The sequence below is a fragment of the Electrophorus electricus genome, chromosome 11, assembly GCF_013358815.1.
Source record: "Electrophorus electricus isolate fEleEle1 chromosome 11, fEleEle1.pri, whole genome shotgun sequence".
Taxonomy (NCBI): Eukaryota; Metazoa; Chordata; class Actinopteri; order Gymnotiformes; family Gymnotidae; genus Electrophorus; species Electrophorus electricus.
Genome location: NC_049545.1, coordinates 1,836,919 through 1,857,995, shown reverse-complemented (window position 1 = coordinate 1,857,995; position 21,077 = coordinate 1,836,919). Strand labels below are relative to the sequence as shown.

Below are 21,077 nucleotides of genomic sequence, written 5' to 3'. Positions count from 1 at the left end.
TGTATCGCGGAGTTGGGCTATTTCTAGAAATGTGCATCTCTACAACCAATCTTTCTTCGGTGCAAACTTCTGTTAAGTAAGTGGCTCCCTTTCTCCGCCAGGTTCCTTCTGCAGTTGGTGGGGGTGTTGTTGGGTGATATCTCCAGTAAGCAGGTGAAGGTGGATATGACTGACCAGCAGCACACCTTGTACTGCCAGCAACTGGGAACCCTCCTTATGTGTCTTATACACATTTTCAAATCAGGTAAACACACACACACACATACACACAAACTGAGCAGGAATAAAGTCAAATCTAATGGCAGGATATGTTCTCCACGACATGCATGCAGTTAAGGCACATGTGGTAAACCCTTATCATACACTTCAAAATTCAACACAACATGTAATGTGGTAGGTTGATTTTAATATGGTGTTTCATTCACAGATTGGAGTTCTCTTCTTGTTAGTTTATTTTGGTTTGGTGTGTGTGCGGTTTCCTATCAATTTGCACTGCGTTCCCCGTAACTTTGTCACTCTCGGCACTCTCTCTGTTGTGCAGGAATGTTCCGGCGCATCACGGCTGCAGGTAGCCGGCTGCTGAAGGCCGAGGGGGCTGAGGGTGGCAGTTTCTACCCCCTGGAGGGGCTTAATGACCTTGTGCTGCAGCTGATCACCACACACCCCTCTCTGGTTCTGCTCTGGTGCCAAGTGCTACTTATCATCAACTATACCAACTACACGTGGTGGTCAGAGGTGCACCAGACGCCCAGGTTTGCTGCTCCTGTCTGCTGTTAAAACTGTCCAGCGTGCTTTGTGATCTGTCAAACACAGATCATGTAGAAAAGACGGTGGCTGTTCATCTGGCTGGCTGTCATCAGGATCATCCTGAGTTGTTAAAGCTGTTATCATCATATAAAAATCAGTGGTTTTGTTTTTAGAACCAAGCATTACAGCATACTAAATGTGCTCTCTCTCTCTCTCTCTCTCTCTCTCTCTCTCTCTCTCTCTCTCTCTCTCTCTCTCTCTCTCTCTCTCTCTCTCTCTCTCTCTCTCTCTCTCTCTCTCTCTCTCTCTCTCTCTCTCTCTCTCTCTCTCTCTCTCCAGGAGGCACAGTCTGTCCAGCACCAAGCTGCTGAGCCCTCACTCCTCTGGCGAGGGGGAGCATGAACAGCCCGAGGGGAAGCAGGCCATGTGCAACAGAGAGATAGTTCGTAGAGGAGCGCTCATCCTGTTCTGCGACTATGTGGTGAGACGCGTTTGTGTGACGCCACTGCGGAGATCGGCTTCAGAGGCTTTAGCAGCGCTCCCTTTGTCTCGCACTCTTCATCCATTGTTTCTTGTCACTCAGGCTTTCTTGTTCTCTCTCCCTCTCAGTGTCAGAACCTGCATGATTCAGAGCATCTGACATGGTTGACTGTGAACCATGTGAGGGATCTGATCAGTCTGTCTCATGAGCCTCCTGTGCAGGACTTCATCAGTGCGGTGCATCGGAACTCTGCAGCCAGTGGTCTCTTCATCCAGGCAATCCAGTCCCGCTGTGATAACCTCTCTACCGTACGTTATCACACACTCACACGCGCACACACACATTCTGGGGCTGTCTCAATGTTCCCCCTCTCTCTCTTTGTGTCTATAGCCGGTGATGTTGAAGAAAACTCTGCAGTGTCTGGAGGGGATTCATCTCAGTCAGTCTGGAGCTCTGCTCATGCTTTATGTGGACAAATTGCTGAACACACCCTTCCGCGTGCTGGCTCGCATGGTCGACACACTCGCCTGTAGACGTGTAGAGATGTTACTCGCTGAGACGTTACAGGTCACACACATACCTCGCTAACTGTGATGTTTTGCAAAAGAGCTGTAGTGATACGAATGGACACACTGTTCAATATCCACTAGAAGGCTTCTGTGCTGTTTTTTTTTTCTGTGCACAGTAGGAATTTAACTTAGTAATGTATGAAATTGACTTTCCCTCTCTTTACCCTGTGCAGAATAGTATAGCTCAGCTGCCTGTAGAGGAGCTGGACAGAATCCAGCAGTACCTCCAGTCAAGCGGGCTAGCTCCGAGGTAGTGTCAGTCTCACTCATCTCATTTCCATTTATTTTTCACCTGTGTTTTCCATGCGTTTCCAGTTGACGTTTCAGTATATTTTCGTGCTCTTTTTTCAGCATGTGGTTAAAGTCGACTTCTCTTTCCTTCTCTCAGGCATCAGAGGTTCTACTCCCTGCTGGACAGGTTCCGAGCCACTGTTGCCGAGGAAACCACAAGCCCCTCCCCTCCCCTTACCCAGCATCCTCTGGATGGCGAGCCACCCCCTCCCCCTGAGAAAATCATAGCCAATAAGGTGAGGTTTATAAAAGTGACCTTGGAAAGTGACCGTGATATGATGCTTTTTAAAAGTTCTGTAATGCATTAGAATGCATTAAATGCACACAGTATTAGCAGAGTATGTATTTCCTCTTTCTTTATGTGCCCTGTGTGTATGTGTTTGTTCATGCCTGGGTGTTACAGGAGTGGTATGTTGCTCTGGTGAAGTCACAGTGTTGTCTGAGAGGTGAAGGTTCTCTATATGAGACCACAGACCTGCTAACCAAACTGCCCCAATGTGACCTAAAAGCCATCATGTCCTACAAGGTACTGAATCTGTTTTTTTTAATATATATATATATATATATATATAAAATACACACACACTTCACAAACATAATTAATCTTATCTTCCTCTCTCAGGACTTCAACCTGTGTCTGCTGGCTCCGTGCTTGAGTGTTGGCCTACAGAGGCTATGTAGAGATCAGGGGACAGTTCTTTTTGAGACTGCCCTCCATGTGACATTCGACCAGTTGGCCAGCATCACAGCACTCCTCCCCTCTCCTCATCAGCCCCTCCCACTCTCCTCTCAGTCTAACATGGACTCCTCCTACTGGAACGCACTCAGCACTGTATATGGTAAAGCCTTAGTGAGGCATTAGGGCCCCAAACGGTGATGATATACTTACTGCACAGGAAAGCGATGTGTTTGTGTGCACCTGTACTAAATCCAGTATGTAAGGTAAATTTAGTTTTTCCCTGTATGCTGGTATTGGAGAACATTATGAGCTGCTGTGATATTGCTTAGTTTAGGGGTTGCTATAGTTTTTCCTAGGCCATTATTTGACGTTTTTAGTTAAAAATGTAGCTCTCAACATCTTACCATGAAAATAAGAGTTGTATGTGTGCGTATGCCTGTGTGTGCTGTAGGTGAGCCAGGGTTCTATCAGACAGTGCAGAGTGTGTGTGGAGCGTTGAGTCAGTACCTGTTGGCTCTGCCCAAATTACCCTCAGCTCTACACATCCCCCCTGCCATAGAGCAGCTCATCGCAGCCTTCAGCACCCTCGCTGTGGAGGTGAGACACACACATACACACACACACACACACACTGCCTCACTCACCATATAGAACACACATTATTTACACAGACTTGAATGCCTTTTCTTTTTAGCATTTAAAAGCATTTCAGAATGGTTATAGATAAATACATGAGTTTTGATTTTCTTTTGGAAATCTGACCCATTCTAGACTGCTTTCTCTCTCTCTCTCTCTCTCTTTCTCTCTTTCCTTTTCTTTGTCTGTCTGTCCAGCTCGTGGTATGGCAGTTACTTCAGGACCGACTGCCTCTCAGCGTAGATGTTCAGATGAGCGTGTCCTGCCTATGTCTGGCCCTGCAGCAGCCTGTAGTCTGGACACACTTTGCCTCTCGCACTTACCTCACGCACACTTGCTCCATTATCCATTGCATTCAGCTGCTCATCTACGCAGGTGTGTTAATCTGTGTTTATGTGCATGCGTGCATTTGTGTTTGTGTGTAGATTGGTAGAAGCGAATAGAACTGAGCTCTCAATTTGTCTTAGAACAAGACACTTTATTGGTTGTGCATGCATGTCTGAAACTAATTTTAATTTGCGCGTGTGTCTGTGTGTATTGCAGTTGCTGTTGGTCCTGGTGACCAGCTTGTAAAGCCAGAGAGGAAGACCTCCCTTAAAGACTCTGAGGAAGACCAGGTGGACTCTGCACAAGACAGTGGGTGTTAAATATGTTCAGACATGTGCACACATGGTGTGTTAATAGAGCAAATTATACATTAAAACATGTACTCTTTCATGTACACATGTAAATTATTGTCTTTGTGTGTTTCATGTGTTTTAGATGTATGTGAGCGGCAATGTTGTGAGATTATGGCTGAGTTGGTTGAAAGTCTGCAGAGTGTTCTGACCCTTGGTCACCATAGAAACAGCAATATCCCAGCATTCCTCACTCCTGTCCTTCGGAATGTCATCATCAGCCTGGCCAGGCTGCCACTCGTCAACAGCTACACACGTGTCCCGCCCCTAGTGAGCATTTTTGTGTGTATGTGCAGTGCGTGCATGTGTCTACCAGACCTGGAGTTAAATAGTCTAGACTATGAAAAGATGAAACAAGGAGCATGTGAGCTTGTGTGTACAACCGTGTGTGCCAGGGTGTGTGTGAAATGTTTTCCCAGGTCTGGAAGCTGGGCTGGTCTCCAAGGCGTGGTGGGGAATTTGGAACAGCACTGCCTGAGATACCTGTCGAGTTCCTTCAGGAGAAAGAGGTCTTCAGGGAATTTCTCTACCGCATTAACACTCTTGGTATGACACACACACACACACACACACACACACACACACACACTAGCCTGGAGGCTGATGTCTTGAGTATGCTGTCAGGAGCTGGTGTGTTGTAATGTGCGTTTTGTGTGTCTATAGGATGGAGTAGTAGGACCCAGTTTGAGGAGACCTGGGCTACTTTATTAGGGGTGCTGGTCACCCAGCCAATTGCTATGGACCAAGAGGAGGAAAGCCAGCAAGAGGTAATGGCAGATTGAACTCTGGTCAGCTCTGCTTGTCACCTTTTCACACTCCCAGTAATCAGCTTTGTGTTCTCACTGATCCTTGTCAGTGTATTGATCGATGCCAGGTAAATAATGACTCAGTCAGATTTTACTCATTGCAGTTTTTGCATTACGAAGACGATTTATTTGAATACTGATTTGTTTTTCTGTGTTTGTGTGCACGTGTGTTCATGCGTGTGCATACATGCCTGTCTGTGTGCCAGGAGGATCTTGAGAGGACTCAGATAAACGTACTGGCGGTGCAGGCCATCACCTCACTGGTTCTGAGTGCCATGAGTCTGCCTGCAGCGGGAAACCCTGCCGTCAGCTGCCCAGAGCAGCAGCCACGCAACAAAAGCCTCAAAGCTCTCGACACCAGGTAGTTTTCCCTCAACACCAGCACAGAGACCAGCACTGCTTGCGTGGGGTTGAATTGAACGACAAGTTTTCCATTGCAGGTTTGGTCGTAAGTTGAGCGTTATTAGAGGTGTGGTGGAGAGAGAGATTCAGGCCATGGTGTCCAAGAGAGATAACATAGCCACACACTTCCCTTACCAAGCCTGGGACCCAGTGCCATCACTGTCTTCATCGTCTTCAGGTGAAGCACACAGTCCTGACACACTGCGATTCTCCCATGCTTTTGTCTCTCAGACATTTTAGCTGTTAGTTTTGGCTTGAATAAGTGTGTGTGTGTGTTTGTATTAATGCAGGCACACTGATCAGCCATGAGAAACTCCTCCTGCAGATCAACACAGAGAGAGAAATGGGCAACATGGACTATAAATTAGGCCAGGTTAGACACCTCAGACCCTCCAAACCGCAGTCCATTGTTACCTCTCTGCTTCTGGTTTACATGTGTTCTCCTGTGTGTTTATTGCTGCCTGCTCCATTCTCTGTATTTGTTTGTTTACGCTTGTCTACTTTCCACAGGTGTCCATCCACTCCGTCTGGCTGGGGAATAACATCACTCCTCTGAGGGAGGAAGAGTGGGGTGAGGATGAGGAAGATGAAACGGATGCTCCAGCACCTTCCTCGCCACCGACATCTCCTCTCAATTCCAGGTGAGGTTGTATACACACAGTTGTGTACGGCACCCTGGGTCTTGTGGTTTGAAATTCATGGCATGATAAAAAAATAGCATGGTTTCATGGTGGTAATACACAATTTAAAAACACAAGCCGATGGGGAAATTAATAGAATGGTTTAAAAAGGAAACTTGCAGCAAGTGTCTCTTTGTGCATCCTATTATATATGGCAAACAAAACCAAAGGAAAAGGAAACTATCTAATGCCTTAATTGTGCTGCTTTCATGAATCTTAGGTTACGATGTAGAAAGTAGCATTGTTGTGTTTTTCTGTGCTTATGAATAAAAGCCAATATAGCTGCTGTCTGAAGAGTTTGTCATTAAATGGTGCTAGGTCACAGCGTGAGTAGTCTGAGTAAATGCACTAAATGGTCTGTGGCTGTAGTCTGCGGCTCTTGTTTATGTAGTTAAAACAGGAAACATTTGGTGTGTGTAGACGTGCTTTTCATTATTCATCACTTTTCTGCCATGCGTGTAGAACAAGGTGTTTAAGGCTGTGGATTTCAAGCTGGAAGTTGTGAGTTTTGTGGGGTTGCAGGTTGTTGAATACACAATAGTACATAATTTTGAAATAGCCCCCTTAAGGAAGGTTGTTTGTCAAGCAAAAAGAGAAAGAAATCCTTACTAGTACCGCCACATGCAGCTCTGCTAACTCTAAGCCAGACATAGATCGTTGTTTCACTTGGTTACGGTCAGCAATGTCATGTGCCTGCATGTGAAAATGGAGGCTATATATATGTCTGTGGTGGGAATCTGGACTGGGGGATCATGAACTCCAGTTTGCATTGATGGGAAGTTGCTGGAGACAAAATGCATGGGAACCAAACGAATATGTAAACAATAATAGAAATGCTTTCGATTGGAAAGTCAATGGTGAGGCCATTGTGTGAATTTTTTTTTTATTATTTTTTTTATGGTACATGCAATGAACATTCTGCAAAGATGTAAAGTTGATCATTTATTTCCTTACAAGTCTACATGGACTTGTGTATTGCTGTTATTCCGATTACTTTCTGATAACAAAATTCAACTCTGCACTTCACCCAGTTCAGAGTCTATAGATGGAATTTCTCCAGTCTGATTGAAGTCTCTTCTCTTTCCCGTTCAGGAAGCACCGTGCTGGGGTGGACATTCACTCCTGTTCCCAGTTCCTCCTGGAGCTCTATAGCCAGTGGATTCTCCCTGGGATCCCCAGCAACCGAAAAATCCCTGTGGTGCTCATTAGTGAGGTGGTGAGATCGGTGAGTGTGAGTGCACATCCATGGACAACCCCCACCACACTCCTGGTTGTCTGGCTTTGATTCCTGGTTTCTTTTCTTTGCCATCCCCCTTACCTCTTTTCTTTGGCTCAGATGTTGGCGGTGTCTGATCTGTTTACCGAGAGGAATCAGTTCGATATGATGTTCTCCACGCTAATGGAGCTACAGAAGGCCCACCCTCCAGAGGACGAGATCCTCAACCAGTACCTTGTTCCTGCGATCTGCAAAGCAGCCGCGGTCTTGGGCATGGTGAGGGGAAGAGGAAGGGGGAAAACCTTCTGTCATTGATGCTTGTTATTGACTGTTGCGAATTTCCGGAATGACTCATTTCAATAAATGTCCATTTGATGAAATGGGGGGGTGTGTGTGTGTGTGCGCGCGTGTGTGCGTGCGTGCTTCAGGACAAGGTGACAGCAGAGCCTGTCTGTCGGCTGCTGGAGACCACGTTGCGCAGCACCCATTTGCCTAGTCGGATTGGAGCACTGCACGGCGTCCTCTATGTATTGGAATGTGATCTGCTAGACGACACAGCGCACCAACTCATACCCAATGTCAGCGAATATGTACTGTCTAATCTACGGGCCATTGCCCAGTGAGTAACAAACACACACACACACTAACTCATGTCCACCATCAGTGATTACATTAGAGTCCAATCTTTGAGCTGCCGCTGAGTAACGCACGGACACCCGCATACGTGCACATACATACAAATCACCACTACACTGTGACTAACACTTAAACACACCAGCTCCTGTTAAAATGTGGTGAAATGACGACAAGGCTTACCTGCCTTCAGTAAATACATGGCGCCAGTCCTAATATCGGAGTGAGTAGTATAGTGCTCTCTGCCTTTCTGAGCTTGTCAGAAGGGTGCTCGCACAAGTGCGTCCTTGCACCTAATGATACGCCATTAAAGTCATGCAGAAGTATGAGAGGGTTACAGTCAACAGCTAGAGTCCTTGTCCAGGTAAAAGAGCTCACACAGACCACACACGCCTAACACTAACCCTGGCTAAAGAGAATCCGCACCCTGCAGTTAACGTTATTGGCAGAGCCTCTGTTCCCTGCTGAGAGCCTAAATCATAGCTGTACAAACATACCCACCCACCAGCTCTGCCTGCCTCTCATCTCCTCATTAGCTCTAGTATGTGGTGTTTTAACCCCACTGAGCGTGTGCAGGACTAACGAATGGGCGTCTCTCTGCCTCTCTCTCTCTCTGTGTGCCTGTCTCAGTTGTGTGAATCTGCATAGTCAGCAGCATGTGTTGGTGATGTGTGCTGTGGCATTTTACATGATGGAGAACTATCCACTGGATGTGGGCTCAGAGTTCAATGCAGGTGTTATCCAGGTAAGGGTACACCCTCACTCAAGAAACATTGATATATTTTACTCAAACATTGGTGTGTAATGATTAAGAATACTTTCTTTTCCCTTTTGACCATCTTCCAACACCTATGAGGTGACGCATCTTAAACTGATTAACACAGCCGCTTCAGATATTGGAAATGCTTGTCAGCTTTAGTATCGCTCCCTTTATCTCTCACCTTCTTTTTTTTCTTTCTTCGTCTTACACTCTTCATTTGTTGTCCTCTTTTATCACTCATTCTTTCTTGTCCTGTCTCCTTCCGTCCCTGCATCTTTCCAGCTTTGTGGTGTGATTCTCTCAGCCAGCGAGGAGGCCACACCATCAGTGATCTACCACTGTGCCCTGCGAGGTCTGGAGCGATTGCTCCTGTCTGAGCAGCTGTCGCGCGTGGACGCGGAGACGCTGGTGAAGCTGAGCGTGGAGCGTGTGAACATGCCTAGCCCGCACCGTGCCATGGCCGCCCTGGGTCTCATGCTCACCTGCATGTACACAGGTGTGCCAGGAGAGGAAGGCAGGACACATTTCAGCTCACCTTCTTCCCACTGACCCCCTACTAACCGGCGCCTGGAGAACAGTTCCCTCCCCCTACTAACACACCTAACACGCGCTGCACCTACGTTCCCATCACAGAGCCCTCACAGCTAAGAGATCAAGAGGGATCTTCTGAATATGAGAGAAATCACTGAAATGATCACTTATTTGATCACCGTTGTTCATGTGCTTCTGTGTGTTTAACACGAAGAGAAACGCAGTAGTTTAGAATCATTCAAAATAGAGTTTCATGCTACTACATGAGATGTGCTGTGCTACGTATCAGAGATTTTTATGTGTCAAAGATAACCAGCAGCCAATTTGCATTCCTCCTGCAGGGAAGGAGAAAGGGAGTCCAGGCCGACCGGCCGACACTGACCCCGTGGCCCCTGACAGTGAGTCCGTTATCGTTGCCATGGAACGCGTCTCCGTTCTCTTTGACCGGTATGACTCACATCTGACTGCAGTGCTTGTGTAGCTCATGTATGACATCTTTCCAATACTGTACAATTGATATTTGAGTTTTGTGATTTAAAAGTCTGATTAAGCATTTCATTTTTTTATTTTTTATTTTTTTTGACTGAACCACGCAGGATCCGTAAAGGTTTTCCGTGCGAGGCACGGGTAGTGGCTCGGATCTTGCCACAGTTCCTGGATGACTTTTTCCCACCACAAGATGTCATGAACAAAGTCATTGGCGAGTTCTTGTCCAATCAGCAGCCTTACCCACAGTTCATGGCCACAGTTGTTTATAAGGTTGGTTATGTTTCCACAGGCTGCCTCCTTCTAGAAATAGTACATTTGTTTGTACGGTCAAGTACGTTTACATGCACAGTATTCCAACCGAGGTCATGTTTGTTTTTGTGTTGTATTAATATAGCATCTAGAAGATATGTCACAGATCCTGCAGTTTCATTACAGAGCTTAAAAATCCACTTACGATATTTTGACTGTATAATTTCCCAAGAAAGATTACTCCAATTTCCCCCACTTAAACAACAGAGCTGGAGTATGATCGCCACTATCTTTCCACACAGAGCTTTAATGTCAGCCGTGGTTTGCCCGCTAACTCAAAGACTGAAGCTCAGCACTGGACTGAGTGACCTGATGTTGCGGTTGGGTAGTTTTTTGGCAAACGTATCAAACTTGGGGGAATGTTAGCCATATTTTCAAAGGCGTGGAATGCAATTTTTTTTAAAAATCCATAATTCTGAATGAGGCTTTTGTAATGTTATAATATTTAATGCACTATGTTGTACCTCATAAGTCTGAACCATGTTTAACAGTCTTCTTAACACACCAACATTGAACTCTTTCATTACACGCCTCATCCGGAATGTTGTCACACTACAGGGAGTATTCCCTTAGCAAAGCTGCCTCCTTGGGCTTGTGTTTCTTGTTGTAGGTGTTTCAGACGCTCCATGCCACTGGTCAGTCCTCCATGGTGCGAGACTGGGTGTTGCTGTCACTGTCCAACTTCACACAGAGAACACCTGTAGCCATGGCGATGTGGAGTTTGTCATGCTTCTTTGTCAGTGCCTCCACCAGCCAGTGGATCTCTGCCCTGTATCCTTCAGTAAACACACACACACACACACTCTACCTGTACACATAAACTCTTGTTATTAGTTTCTACATTTGTGCCTTTAGTTCCAGCTGCAGACTGTAAGCGTCACACAGGGTAGAAACTGCTCATCTTCAACGTCATTTTAAATTATGTGAATTTTGTTTAAATGGTAGTCAGTCACATGGCCAGTTTAATTATGAAAGCCTCTTCATTTTTGTGGACAACAATGGTGAGAAGTCGCCTGGCAACTGACATTGAAGAAAACTGGTCAGTGTGACCACCACTTGATTAAAACGTCACACCAAGCGTTCCGTGTTGCTGCGCTCTCCTGTCGTCTCTTCTCCTTGACACCTCTGTCTTTCTTAAGCCTGCCTCACGTGATCAGTCGCATGGGCAAGTCCGACACGGTGGACCTTAGCCTCTTCTGTCTGGTGGCCATGGACTTCTACCGACACCAGATCGACGAGGAGTTGGACCGCAGGTGCTTCCAATCAGTCTTTGAGATGGTGGCGTCTCCCGGTAGCCCTTATCACCAGCTACTGTGCTGTCTACAGACCATTCACCAGGACACTTCACTATGAGGCATGCCAGAATAATTATACCAATGTCTTGCTGTGAGACGGATGATAATGTTACACTAGTTTATGCCCCGGTCAGACCATAATGTCCAGTCCTGATCCTCACTTAAAGCCGCAGTGCTGTTAGACTGACAGCACAGTTCCGTGCAGTCCATAGTACCCTAGTAGGTCACTCTGAGACAGACCGTTATCTGGTCAGGAGTAGGACTGTGAGGCCAGGAGGGCTTATGATGCTGACCATCAAACATAAACGTAACATTATGGCTAGTTCATGTTTACAAGAAATGGTGGGATTGAATTTGGTTGGAAACACAACAGCAACTTCTGATGTCAGAAGGCTAATGGGGAGACAAAATAGCAGGCCAAGCACATTGACTAGTAGTGTGTGTGATGATCCATACACTCCATACTAGGTCCCCTCACAGTGAACAAATAGTACATAGCCTCCTTTGATCCAGACTTGGTCAATAACAGGTTTAGGATCAGAGTTCTCCAGCCTTACATCTTTGCAACTCTTTGCTATATCACTCCCTCAACTGGCCCAAATCAGAACAGTCACCATAGAGAAGGACGTCCAGGTCGGCAATCACTGTATCTTCGTGTAAAAAATTACTCAGAAGTATACTGTTCAAGATGTAACAAAGAGCCACACATTGGATGCATCATATTTGGTTGTGGTGTATAGTTCCTTTCGCCCCTTTCTAACCTCCTCCTCCGACCCTAGAAGCAGAAGACCTTTCCCTCCATTTTCTCTCGAATCATTCCTTTGCACAAATGATGCATCTGTTTGCCCTTTACGAACTTTAGCACTTCGTGAAATTAGAGAAAAGTAATATTAAACTGACTTTATATTATTCTTCCTTATCTGAGGGAGCTTGCTTAAGCCATGTTCAAATAAGTAAACAATTTCCATGTATTTAAAATACAAAGTGTTCTTTTTTTCTCCGTGCAGCATGGGGGGAGGGTGATAGGGTTGAGTGGGGATAAAGTTTACTGTTTTCTTATTAGTCCAATTGTCTTTGATGTTTTTATGTTTTTAAATATTTTTTTATTAAATTGCCACTTTCTCTTCAGTCATAAGGAAGTTAACGCTCTTCTGGAAAAGCGTTAAATGCAGCCAAAGTGCTCGGAGTTTTAGATTGTATAATCATGGCAGATCAGTCAGCATGTAAAACTGCTGCACACAGATTAAAAGTGAGTCAGTGTAATCCATTACACCTTCCTAATTTCATTGATTTTTTTTAATGCTCAGGATGTAAAATGATTATTAATATAGTATTATAAATGGAACCCTGTCTTTTATGCTTAGTGTCTAAATCATGTAAAAAGGTATGTAAAAGAAAATATTTATGTTAAACTGCTAAAACCCTGTGGTGTGTGAGAATAGAATAAGGGTAACTGCATAAAAAGAAATTTTGAGAAGAGTTAAACCAGAGTTACTGAAAGTTACCTAAACCATATCTCTCAGCACGGCATTTGTAAACCCTGGAGCTCTTAAAGTTTCTCCTTGTAGAGAGCTCCAACTGAATTACAAAATCAAGACAAAATGACAGCAAACTTGTCCTGGATTAAACAATTGGACCGTTTTGACAGAAGAGGTGTCGCCTCACTGTAAATAGAAGCCTTTGCTAACAGCCTGGCAGCATATTGTAACCTGCAGCATGCCATCGTCTGCTTTCAATATGAAATCGATATTTTCATGTGATGTCAATATTACAGTGGAGGGGGGAGGGGGGGGGGGCACTTTTGTGGTCAGTGAGATGCAGCACCTATACTATAGTGACCAATGACAAACTTGGAGCATATCTGATAGAAATCACTGATTGTATTTAGGTATCCCTGGCATGCGTATTGGCTCTCTACCTTGGCAATGGAATTTGTTGGTCTTGTTGCATTACAGTCTTAGCTTTAGATATGTTAAATATGAACTTATATCCAGTGCTGTCAGCATCGTTTTAGTGGTAGACAGTCTGAAATATCCAGCCTTTCACATTTTCACAGTTAAAAGTGTACCCTTGTATAGACACATTGAATCGATGTTTCTTCATGCACTCAGAGGTTTCTCAGCTGTAATAGATTTATTTTGGCCACAGCGCCACTCAAAATTCTGTATGTACACAATAAACTTTTAACTCCTGTGTTGTTTGGTAGCTGCTTTAAGAACACCTGTTCTAAAGCTTTCAGGACTGGGAAGCCCAAATAGGCTGAAGCTGGAATGACTTACCTTCATCGAAGGGTTCAAATCAGCACGGATGTGAATAATGTGAAAATCCTGGGGCTCTATTGCCCATTTCAAACAAGAATGGGCTTCTTAGATGAGTTTAACCCACCTCAGATTGGGGCGACTCCCCCTCCGTTCCTTTTCGCAAGTCGCAGGAGGACAAGACGTTTTTTACCTTTCACCCCATTATCCTTTCTCATGTTCAGAACCTCCTACATCTCCCTTTGCCCCGGCTGCGTCGTTTTCCCCTGACTTATTTAAAGTGCCGTCCTCCTGTAGTCCAGAGACCTAAGCACTGATTTAAGATCAGTATTGCCATTTATCTTTTTATGACCTTGAAACATGGGTCAGTCATGGTGTGGGGAAGCTGACAGCGAGTAGGAGAGGCGTGTCTCGACGGGAAGGTGGGTGGACACGCACGTGATCTCACTGAATTTAGAGCAGCAGCACGGGACGCTGTGATGGTGCCGCACTGGAGCCTCCTTAAAGCCTGTTCTTTTTCTGTTAGGTATTCTGATTTCACTTCTGCGAGCCTGATGCCGTCGACCTGAGTTGTTGTATTTAATGTAATGGCTTATTTTAATATAAAATTACTGGAAAGATTATAATGTAGTAATATAATGAATAAAATGTTTAAAAATATTTTTGTTCATTTGCTTTTATTTTCTATCCTCCACGCCTTTGCTTTAAATTGCTTTGCATCCCTTTTATGTTGTTTTTGATGTTACTTTTCACTTTTGCTATTGGAATAATTTACAGAGCTGTAATTATTTGTATTTAATGATGGCAGTTACTTTAGACAGCCATTTATTATGGCATGTAATGATAATCTTCTCAGACTCTTGCTAGGGTGGTGATGGCCTCAGCAGATCAGCAGGAAGATGTCACACCAACCATAACAGACCTGTTAGTCTTAGCAGTGAGAAGTTATGTGGCCAGATTAAACTTGAGTGCTTGTGCATGTCACTGTAAATGTCAAACTGTGTCCATGTTCCCTTATAGGTAGGATTGGTGAAGGCCTAAATCTCCTTATCTGAGATTAGAAGCAGCGCCACTGCCAACAAAAGGAGTGGAGCTCTTCACTAGCTGGAGTAGCATTTACATGAAGTAGCGTTGCATGCCCACTTTGTGATGTGCTTCGAGATATGTCCTCCAGTTCAGTTTGACTGAGATGTTGAGAGATGTCCTCCACTCTTTGGACAGTTCAGTCTGACTCCACAAAAGACTGATGTCATGTGACCCTGTGATGAAGGGGAAAAAAATCCACAGCAATGTGTGTCTACCCCCCACCCAAAACCCCACTTAGGCATTCACACACCTCCTCCCATCCTTACACCAGCTGGCTGGCCGCCTTTTGTTTACTCCATCCAGAAGACTAAAGTTACCCTGCAGTCGAGTTCTGCGTCTGCAGGCGATGCATGTACCACACGTCCGGAATAACGGGGTTTGTGCCACAGCTTTAACCCTCTCACAGACCGTATAAAGCCCTGGTAAGTGAAACTTGACTTCAGCTTTCAGTAGAAACATCCCCAATCGCTACCTTTCGCGAGCTAGTTGCTTATTTAGCCATTTTAATTTTAGGTTTCACCGGGGAAAATACTATACAGAGTCAAGTTTAGCGTGACATGTTATTACATATGTGTCCTGGTATTAAGTTTATCTATAGACGAAAGGCGATATGTTATGTGTTTATGATCTTATCTCCTGTAATCGTCATTCTGGCGATGAAAATTCAACACCGTTACTCGCACTGACCAGCTGCTCCTTAGAAAACAATACACGGTAGCTCGCTAACATTCAAGCTAATGTCTACTAATATGTAGGGTAATGAGGGGGTGAATATGGATAATGGCGTTTTCGTGAATGCATTACATTTGATGGTAATGTATAAAACTTTGCTTGTTCTATAAATTATAACTTTTTGGACACCTGTGGAATACTTTGGCTTGAAAACTGAGTAACTCGTCTCAATCAAACCGGATTCCCAATTGGGGGGTGAGGTGGGGTGGGTGACGTCTCATGATGATTGGCAAGGACGTGGACCAATGATCGTCGAGTATTGTCTGTTGACATGGCCGTTGTCATGGCTACAGATTGTGACGCGTTAATGATTCCTACAATGGGAGCGTGAAGGCGGGTCAGAGCCGCATAGCAAGAGTGCATGAGCGCGCACACGCGTCGCATCCAGAGGGAGACGGAAAGTTTAGGAGCTGTTCGATAAAGTGTGTGCAGTGTGCTTGGATCTGATGTTAAAACCCTGTCCTAATTATAGAGTTGGCCAGCTTTAATTAACGCTAAGTTCGACCTTTCTCCGGTTTCTCTAAGCAGGATGTCAAGGGGCGTCCGCAGTAATATATATACAGCATCCCCATATTATCATTGATTGTTGTTATTGTTATTGTTGTTATTGTTATTGTTATTTATACTTGTTATAAATAAGTACTTATACTTTTGCTTGGGGGTCGTGTTTATGCTGTTCTTGAAAATAATTTTCGTAGTGCAACACAAAATTATTTGGAAAGTACATTAAAGCAATTTACTTTGTCTGAAAGAATACAGATTAATTTGAACACTTCAGTTGCTGAATGCCGTTTGCTTTGCAGAACTTTGATAGCTCTCTCCTATAGCATGCTGGGTTAATATGGAAACCTTAAAGAAACAGTGCACTGCTGAAGGAATTGTGCAGTTTTAATCATTTTGACTCATTATAAACAGCCTACATCAATAAGGCTGCAGTCAAAAGGTTTATCTGCTTTGCTGTGTATAAAGCATAATGCAAGTCATCCTTTTGTGTGGTAAACCTAAAATCCATTATTTTAACAATATCACTAATGTTTTTGTTTTTTTTTACACGTTTGTTACAACACATGTTTCTTATCGCACCTGATTTACCTTAAATCTTATTTCTTAATTCATCCTTCTCCCTATACAGAAGATATCCTGTTCACATTGCTCCAACTTACGTAAGAATGGTCTTGTACAGAGGAGTGGCGGGACAGAGAGGATGATCTCACCCGAGTGTTACATTTAGTCAGCCTGCTCTGCATTTGTGAAGCCCCTGACAGCAACGAGGGAGAGGGAACCAAAACAAGGAAAAGATGTTCAGACAGTCGGAGTCAGGCAGGCGGCATGCGAATGGCCAGCCAACCAGTCGTGTGAGGGGTGTGGAGGTCGCCCGGGGGAGGGCAGGATACGGCTTCACCCTGTCGGGCCAGTCACCCTGCGTGTTGAGCTGCGTTCTGAAAGGTAGCCCTGCTGACTACGTGGGGCTGCGCTCTGGGGACCAGATCCTCAGCGTCAACGACATCAACGTGTCGAAGGCGTCTCACGAGGACGTGGTGAAGCTGATCGGCCGTTGCTCGGGCGTGCTGCGCCTGGTCATCGCCGAGGGCAAGCGCAGCGGCGGACAGCTGGACTCCTGCTCCAGCGACGAAGAGCTGGGCTTTCACGAGCAGAAGAGCCACTGGTTGAGGCCCAAGATGGACTCCAAGGCGCTGGGGATCGACCGGGCGGAGCGCGTGGTGGCCGAGATGCAGTCTGGTGGGATCTTCACCATGATCTTCGAGAGCTCCAGCCACTCCTCCAGCAGCTCGGAGAAAGCCGCCGCCTGCGCACCCTCCTCTAGACGCAGGCCCTTCTCGGAGCCGGACGCGGACGCGCGCCGGAGCGACCCCGACTTCCTGTCCGAAGAGGAGATGGCCCGGGTGCTGCGTGACGACTCTGTGTTCGTGGACGCGTTCGAGGCGGAGCGGCACGACGACCTCGCTCCGCCGCCCGCTGCCGACCCGGCCGGCATCCTCAACGTGGGCATGATCGTAGGCTACCTGGGCTCCATCGAGCTGGCTTCCACCGGCGCCAACCTGGAGAGCGACAGCCTGCAGGCCATCCGCGGCTGCATGCGGCGTCTGCGGGCCGAGCAGAAGGTGCACTCGCTCGTGCTTCTCAAGGTCATGCACGACTGCGTGCAGCTGTGCAGCGAGCGCGGCGCCGTGCTGGCCACGTACCCGGCCGAGAAGCTGGCCTTCAGCGCCGTCTGCCCGGACGACCGACGCTTCTTCGGCCTGGTCACCATGCAGGCCACGGAGGGCCGCCGCGCCAGCCGTGATCGGGACGAGGACTGGGGCCTGCGCACCTCCTGTCACGTCTTCATCGTGGACCCGGAGCTGTGCCACCACAAGACCCACCAGGGTGTGGCACGACGCTTCGGCTTTGCCTGCACGCCGGACCCTGACACGGGCGGCTGCTTGGAGTTCCCGCCCACATCCCAGCCGCTGCTGCAGTTTGTGTCTGTGCTCTACCGGGACATGGGGGAGTCCATCGAGGGCATGCGTGCGCGGGCCTTCCTGGACGGCGACCAGGATGCCCAGCAGAACAACAGCACTAGCAGCAACAGTGACAGTGGAATAGGAAACTTCCTGCCCGAGGAGAAGAGCAACCGTGTCCTTCTGGTCGACCTGGGAGCCAACCCCACCCGTCACGTCCCCTCTGGCCTGTGGGAGACCCCGCAGGGGACTCGTAACCCCAGCACTCAGGGTGGTCTCCCCCCACCTCCACCCGTATCCCACCGTAATGGCTACAGACATGAGCAGTTCGCAGAGCACTCTCAGCCCCACCCACACTCCCACACAGACCCGCCCCCGCATCTAGGCGGGCACCTAAACCACTCCTCCCGGCCGGACGTGTCCGGCCTCCCCTCGCGCCCCCACCGCTACCCCGCCCACGGTAAGACGCCGGCAGGTACGGTGAGACAGCGTTGGCTGCCTGTTCACGTGCTCCGAGACTGGCGCCGGGGCCACAGCAGCGACCAGGACTCCTACGCGGAGTCCACCGACGGCTGGTCCAGCGCCAACTGCAGCACGCTCCCGCCTCCCATGAGCAAGATCCCCGCGGACCGGTACCGCGCGGCAGGCGAAATCGCCTCCCCGCCCCACCGCCTCCGTGGCCACAAGGATGAGTGGACCAAGAAGCTGTTCGGGGCTGAGAAGAGCTTTCGTGAGCACTGCCAGTTTCCTCAGCAGCGCAGCGGCAAGAGAACGAAAGATTCTGAGAAAAAGGTGGGTGTGTCTTTCAACTGTTCAGACCCAACTTGCACGTAGGTATGGGCCCCATACATAACCGGGTCAGATGGTGGTTGACCTTCTGACTGCGTATCTCTGTTTACAGCTCACCCTGCTCACCTGACGTATCTGCGTCAGGGCTTTGAATTGCTATGATGGGCTCCAAATTAAGAGGCAGAGGGGTACAGTTTGTTAGATGCTGACGCTAGATTGTGTTGGTTTGTTTTCCCTTGCTGCTTCTGCATTTGGCATCGGTAGTGATTTTGGCTTTCCCACACCATCGCAGTAATTTAGTGCTTTGTATACAAATGCTTGCCTCTCCGCTTTGAGCCCCTTAGCTGGGAACTTGTTTTTCGTTTATATTCTGTGTTGTTATTTTTCCTATACATAGGCTTAACTGTAGTTCTGCGCCCAAAATGAGTGGAAAGCGATGTTTAATAGACTCGAATGCATGGCTGAGTTGGCCAGGTCCTCACACGTGCATGCAGGGTTTTTCCACAGTGTCCCTCTTCACTTGGAGTGCACGTGTTAAAACTGACCCGACACTGAGAAGAGCTGGAGCTAGCAAGTCTTACCGTCCAGCACGCGGCTTTTCAGCCGTAAAAACGCCTCGTCTTGCTCTAAGCTTGTTTCTATCCCGACCCACCATGCAGCTGGTCCTGTGTCAGCGGCCCCGAGTGCAGGGTGCCGTGTAAGCCATGACCTTCTCCAGACGTACATATGTACATGCTCTGTGTTACACGTCATGGAGTTTGGAAATGTAGTTTGTTTATACTGCGCCTGACTTCAGAAGACAGCGTGGGTCGTTGGGATTTCTGCTGTGGTTGAGTATGATGGTCTGTCCTCAGTTTCAGAACTGGTTTTGGTCTTCTCTTCCCTTTAAGGAGGGCGAGAGATTGTTTGGAGAGGGAGTTTATGGTCCTTTAATGAAACAAAGATGTAGACCCAAAAGTATGATGAACGGCCATTGAGCCGTTGCACTGTCAGTGAAGTCTTTCCATTCCGGTTGAACTTGTACTTGGATCCTGCTGATGGATTTGTTAAGTGTGTACTTCAGAAGTGTTAGATCCTGATGTGTTAAGTGTGTACTTTAGAAGTGTTAGATCCTGATTTGTTCTCTCTGCGAGACGAGCTCTAATCTCATAACTTGCGTTCAGATTTAAGGTAGCCTTAGTTTGAGTTGAACAACTTTTGCATAAGATTTGCATTTAGCTAGCGAAGGCTTGGAACAGGATTTGAATTGAATCCCCCTGGTGTGTAGATGTGACTTCCAAGGAGGTCCAAAAAGTAACTGATAGCATTGATTATAATATTAATGAAAAAACATTGGCTTTATAAGTTATTTGGAAAGCCTGATTTAAGATTCTAGTGAGAACCATGAAATTCTATAGTGAATATTATTTAAAAAGACCACTTTAATCAAAAATCTATTAGCATTGTTGGAAGGTTGACCAGGCTGGAAATGTTTGTAAATATACATTTACAAAAGTGGGAAGCTCAAAAAAATTCATTTGTTCAAAAATTATTATTCAGTTATTCAAAGCAGGTTACATTGTTTACAATCACATTTATTTATGGCATTTAGCTGACGCTTTTAACCAAAGCGACTTACGAATTATGACTGAGTACAACTTGACATCTGCTTTCATTTCAAATAGGACTAACACACTATTGTTCATTGCTATTATAACATCAAAACAGACAGACATAATACAAGTGACTTAGTATGTGAGGCTGTGTGATGGATGGTCTTCTTAGTACACAAATCTGTAAATGCAAACTTTGGTCGCAGTCTTATATTCTAGTACCATGAAATAAACACGGTTGCTCAGTAAAGTCCTCACGAATCACACAGCAGTCTTAACATGGTCATGTTCATCACTGACCTAAGCCATCTCACCGAGCACCCTTCACCAGAGCAGGACAGGAAGTCGTCTAGAACACAAACCAGCTCGTTTCTAGATTTCTTTTTCTTGACAAACGGGAGGATTGGTCACTGATGTGACTTTGTAAAACACGAGAACAAATCCATCCTTTTCCATCCTTAGTTCAGTGTTCTCGCTGTATGGGATAAAATTATGCATTTTGTTAAGGTTTCTGTGTGTTACTGGTCTTACTGGTGTACATGAGTATTGCTCCTACTTCCCACCAGGTGGCAGTGTTTCACTATGTGAGTGTTCTATTGTGTAAGGAAAAACTTTCCTTACATTTCTTGAGTGTTTAGTGGGTTTGACCGTAATTCTTTCCAGTATGAGGCTTCATGGTTAGTATTTACATTTGTATCTTTAACTATAGGATTTCTCTTTTAGAGAGTGTGAAGTAACAGAAAGGTTTAACATAACTTTAAACCGAATGAAAGCATGCAAAGTGACACTGCTGTCAACGTAATTAGGTTTGCGTATGTTGAATTAAATTCTTCTGAGAGGTCCTGTCTAGACTAGAGGTGTAAGAGTCTGAGTACAAGCAGAGTAAGACAGTTACATTGCTGGGGAACGCAACTCCTGAATCTCCAACAATGTGGTCCCATATGGCTGCCATTGCCT

At 46.2% G+C, this 21,077-nt stretch overlaps 2 protein-coding genes across 5 annotated transcripts in view; both read left to right on the top strand.

Moving 5' to 3' along the window:
- htt (huntingtin) overlaps nucleotides 1–13,394 on the top strand; it is a 34,277-nt gene extending 20,883 nt beyond the window's left edge. For 2 of the 3 annotated variants that reach the window (XM_035531322.1, XM_035531321.1), the window contains 28 exons: nucleotides 102–244; nucleotides 542–752; nucleotides 1,087–1,228; nucleotides 1,357–1,536; nucleotides 1,619–1,795; nucleotides 1,971–2,047; nucleotides 2,186–2,324; nucleotides 2,492–2,614; nucleotides 2,711–2,927; nucleotides 3,219–3,364; nucleotides 3,601–3,778; nucleotides 3,947–4,039; nucleotides 4,166–4,350; nucleotides 4,500–4,626; nucleotides 4,744–4,847; nucleotides 5,093–5,247; nucleotides 5,327–5,466; nucleotides 5,579–5,661; nucleotides 5,799–5,929; nucleotides 7,061–7,193; nucleotides 7,305–7,460; nucleotides 7,613–7,803; nucleotides 8,448–8,562; nucleotides 8,860–9,091; nucleotides 9,450–9,555; nucleotides 9,705–9,867; nucleotides 10,517–10,677; nucleotides 11,046–13,394. In XM_035531322.1, the coding sequence (XP_035387215.1) occupies nucleotides 102–244; nucleotides 542–752; nucleotides 1,087–1,228; nucleotides 1,357–1,536; nucleotides 1,619–1,795; nucleotides 1,971–2,047; nucleotides 2,186–2,324; nucleotides 2,492–2,614; nucleotides 2,711–2,927; nucleotides 3,219–3,364; nucleotides 3,601–3,778; nucleotides 3,947–4,039; nucleotides 4,166–4,350; nucleotides 4,500–4,626; nucleotides 4,744–4,847; nucleotides 5,093–5,247; nucleotides 5,327–5,466; nucleotides 5,579–5,661; nucleotides 5,799–5,929; nucleotides 7,061–7,193; nucleotides 7,305–7,460; nucleotides 7,613–7,803; nucleotides 8,448–8,562; nucleotides 8,860–9,091; nucleotides 9,450–9,555; nucleotides 9,705–9,867; nucleotides 10,517–10,677; nucleotides 11,046–11,259 (4,222 nt within the window). In that variant the 3' untranslated portion in view covers nucleotides 11,260–13,394. The remainder of the gene's footprint in view (nucleotides 1–101; nucleotides 245–541; nucleotides 753–1,086; nucleotides 1,229–1,356; nucleotides 1,537–1,618; nucleotides 1,796–1,970; nucleotides 2,048–2,185; nucleotides 2,325–2,491; nucleotides 2,615–2,710; nucleotides 2,928–3,218; nucleotides 3,365–3,600; nucleotides 3,779–3,946; nucleotides 4,040–4,165; nucleotides 4,351–4,499; nucleotides 4,627–4,743; nucleotides 4,848–5,092; nucleotides 5,248–5,326; nucleotides 5,467–5,578; nucleotides 5,662–5,798; nucleotides 5,930–7,060; nucleotides 7,194–7,304; nucleotides 7,461–7,612; nucleotides 7,804–8,447; nucleotides 8,563–8,859; nucleotides 9,092–9,449; nucleotides 9,556–9,704; nucleotides 9,868–10,516; nucleotides 10,678–11,045) is intronic. The other variant, XM_027000420.2, reaches the window with a different exon arrangement.
- A 1,414-nt stretch (nucleotides 13,395–14,808) lies between these two features.
- Nucleotides 14,809–21,077, top strand: part of rgs12b (regulator of G protein signaling 12b) — a 41,382-nt gene continuing 35,113 nt past the window's right edge. For both annotated transcript variants that reach the window (XM_027000452.2, XM_027000453.2), the window contains exons 1-2: nucleotides 14,809–14,967; nucleotides 16,410–18,531. In XM_027000452.2, coding sequence (XP_026856253.2) covers nucleotides 16,576–18,531 — 1,956 coding nt within the window. In that variant the 5' untranslated portion in view covers nucleotides 14,809–14,967; nucleotides 16,410–16,575. The remainder of the gene's footprint in view (nucleotides 14,968–16,409; nucleotides 18,532–21,077) is intronic.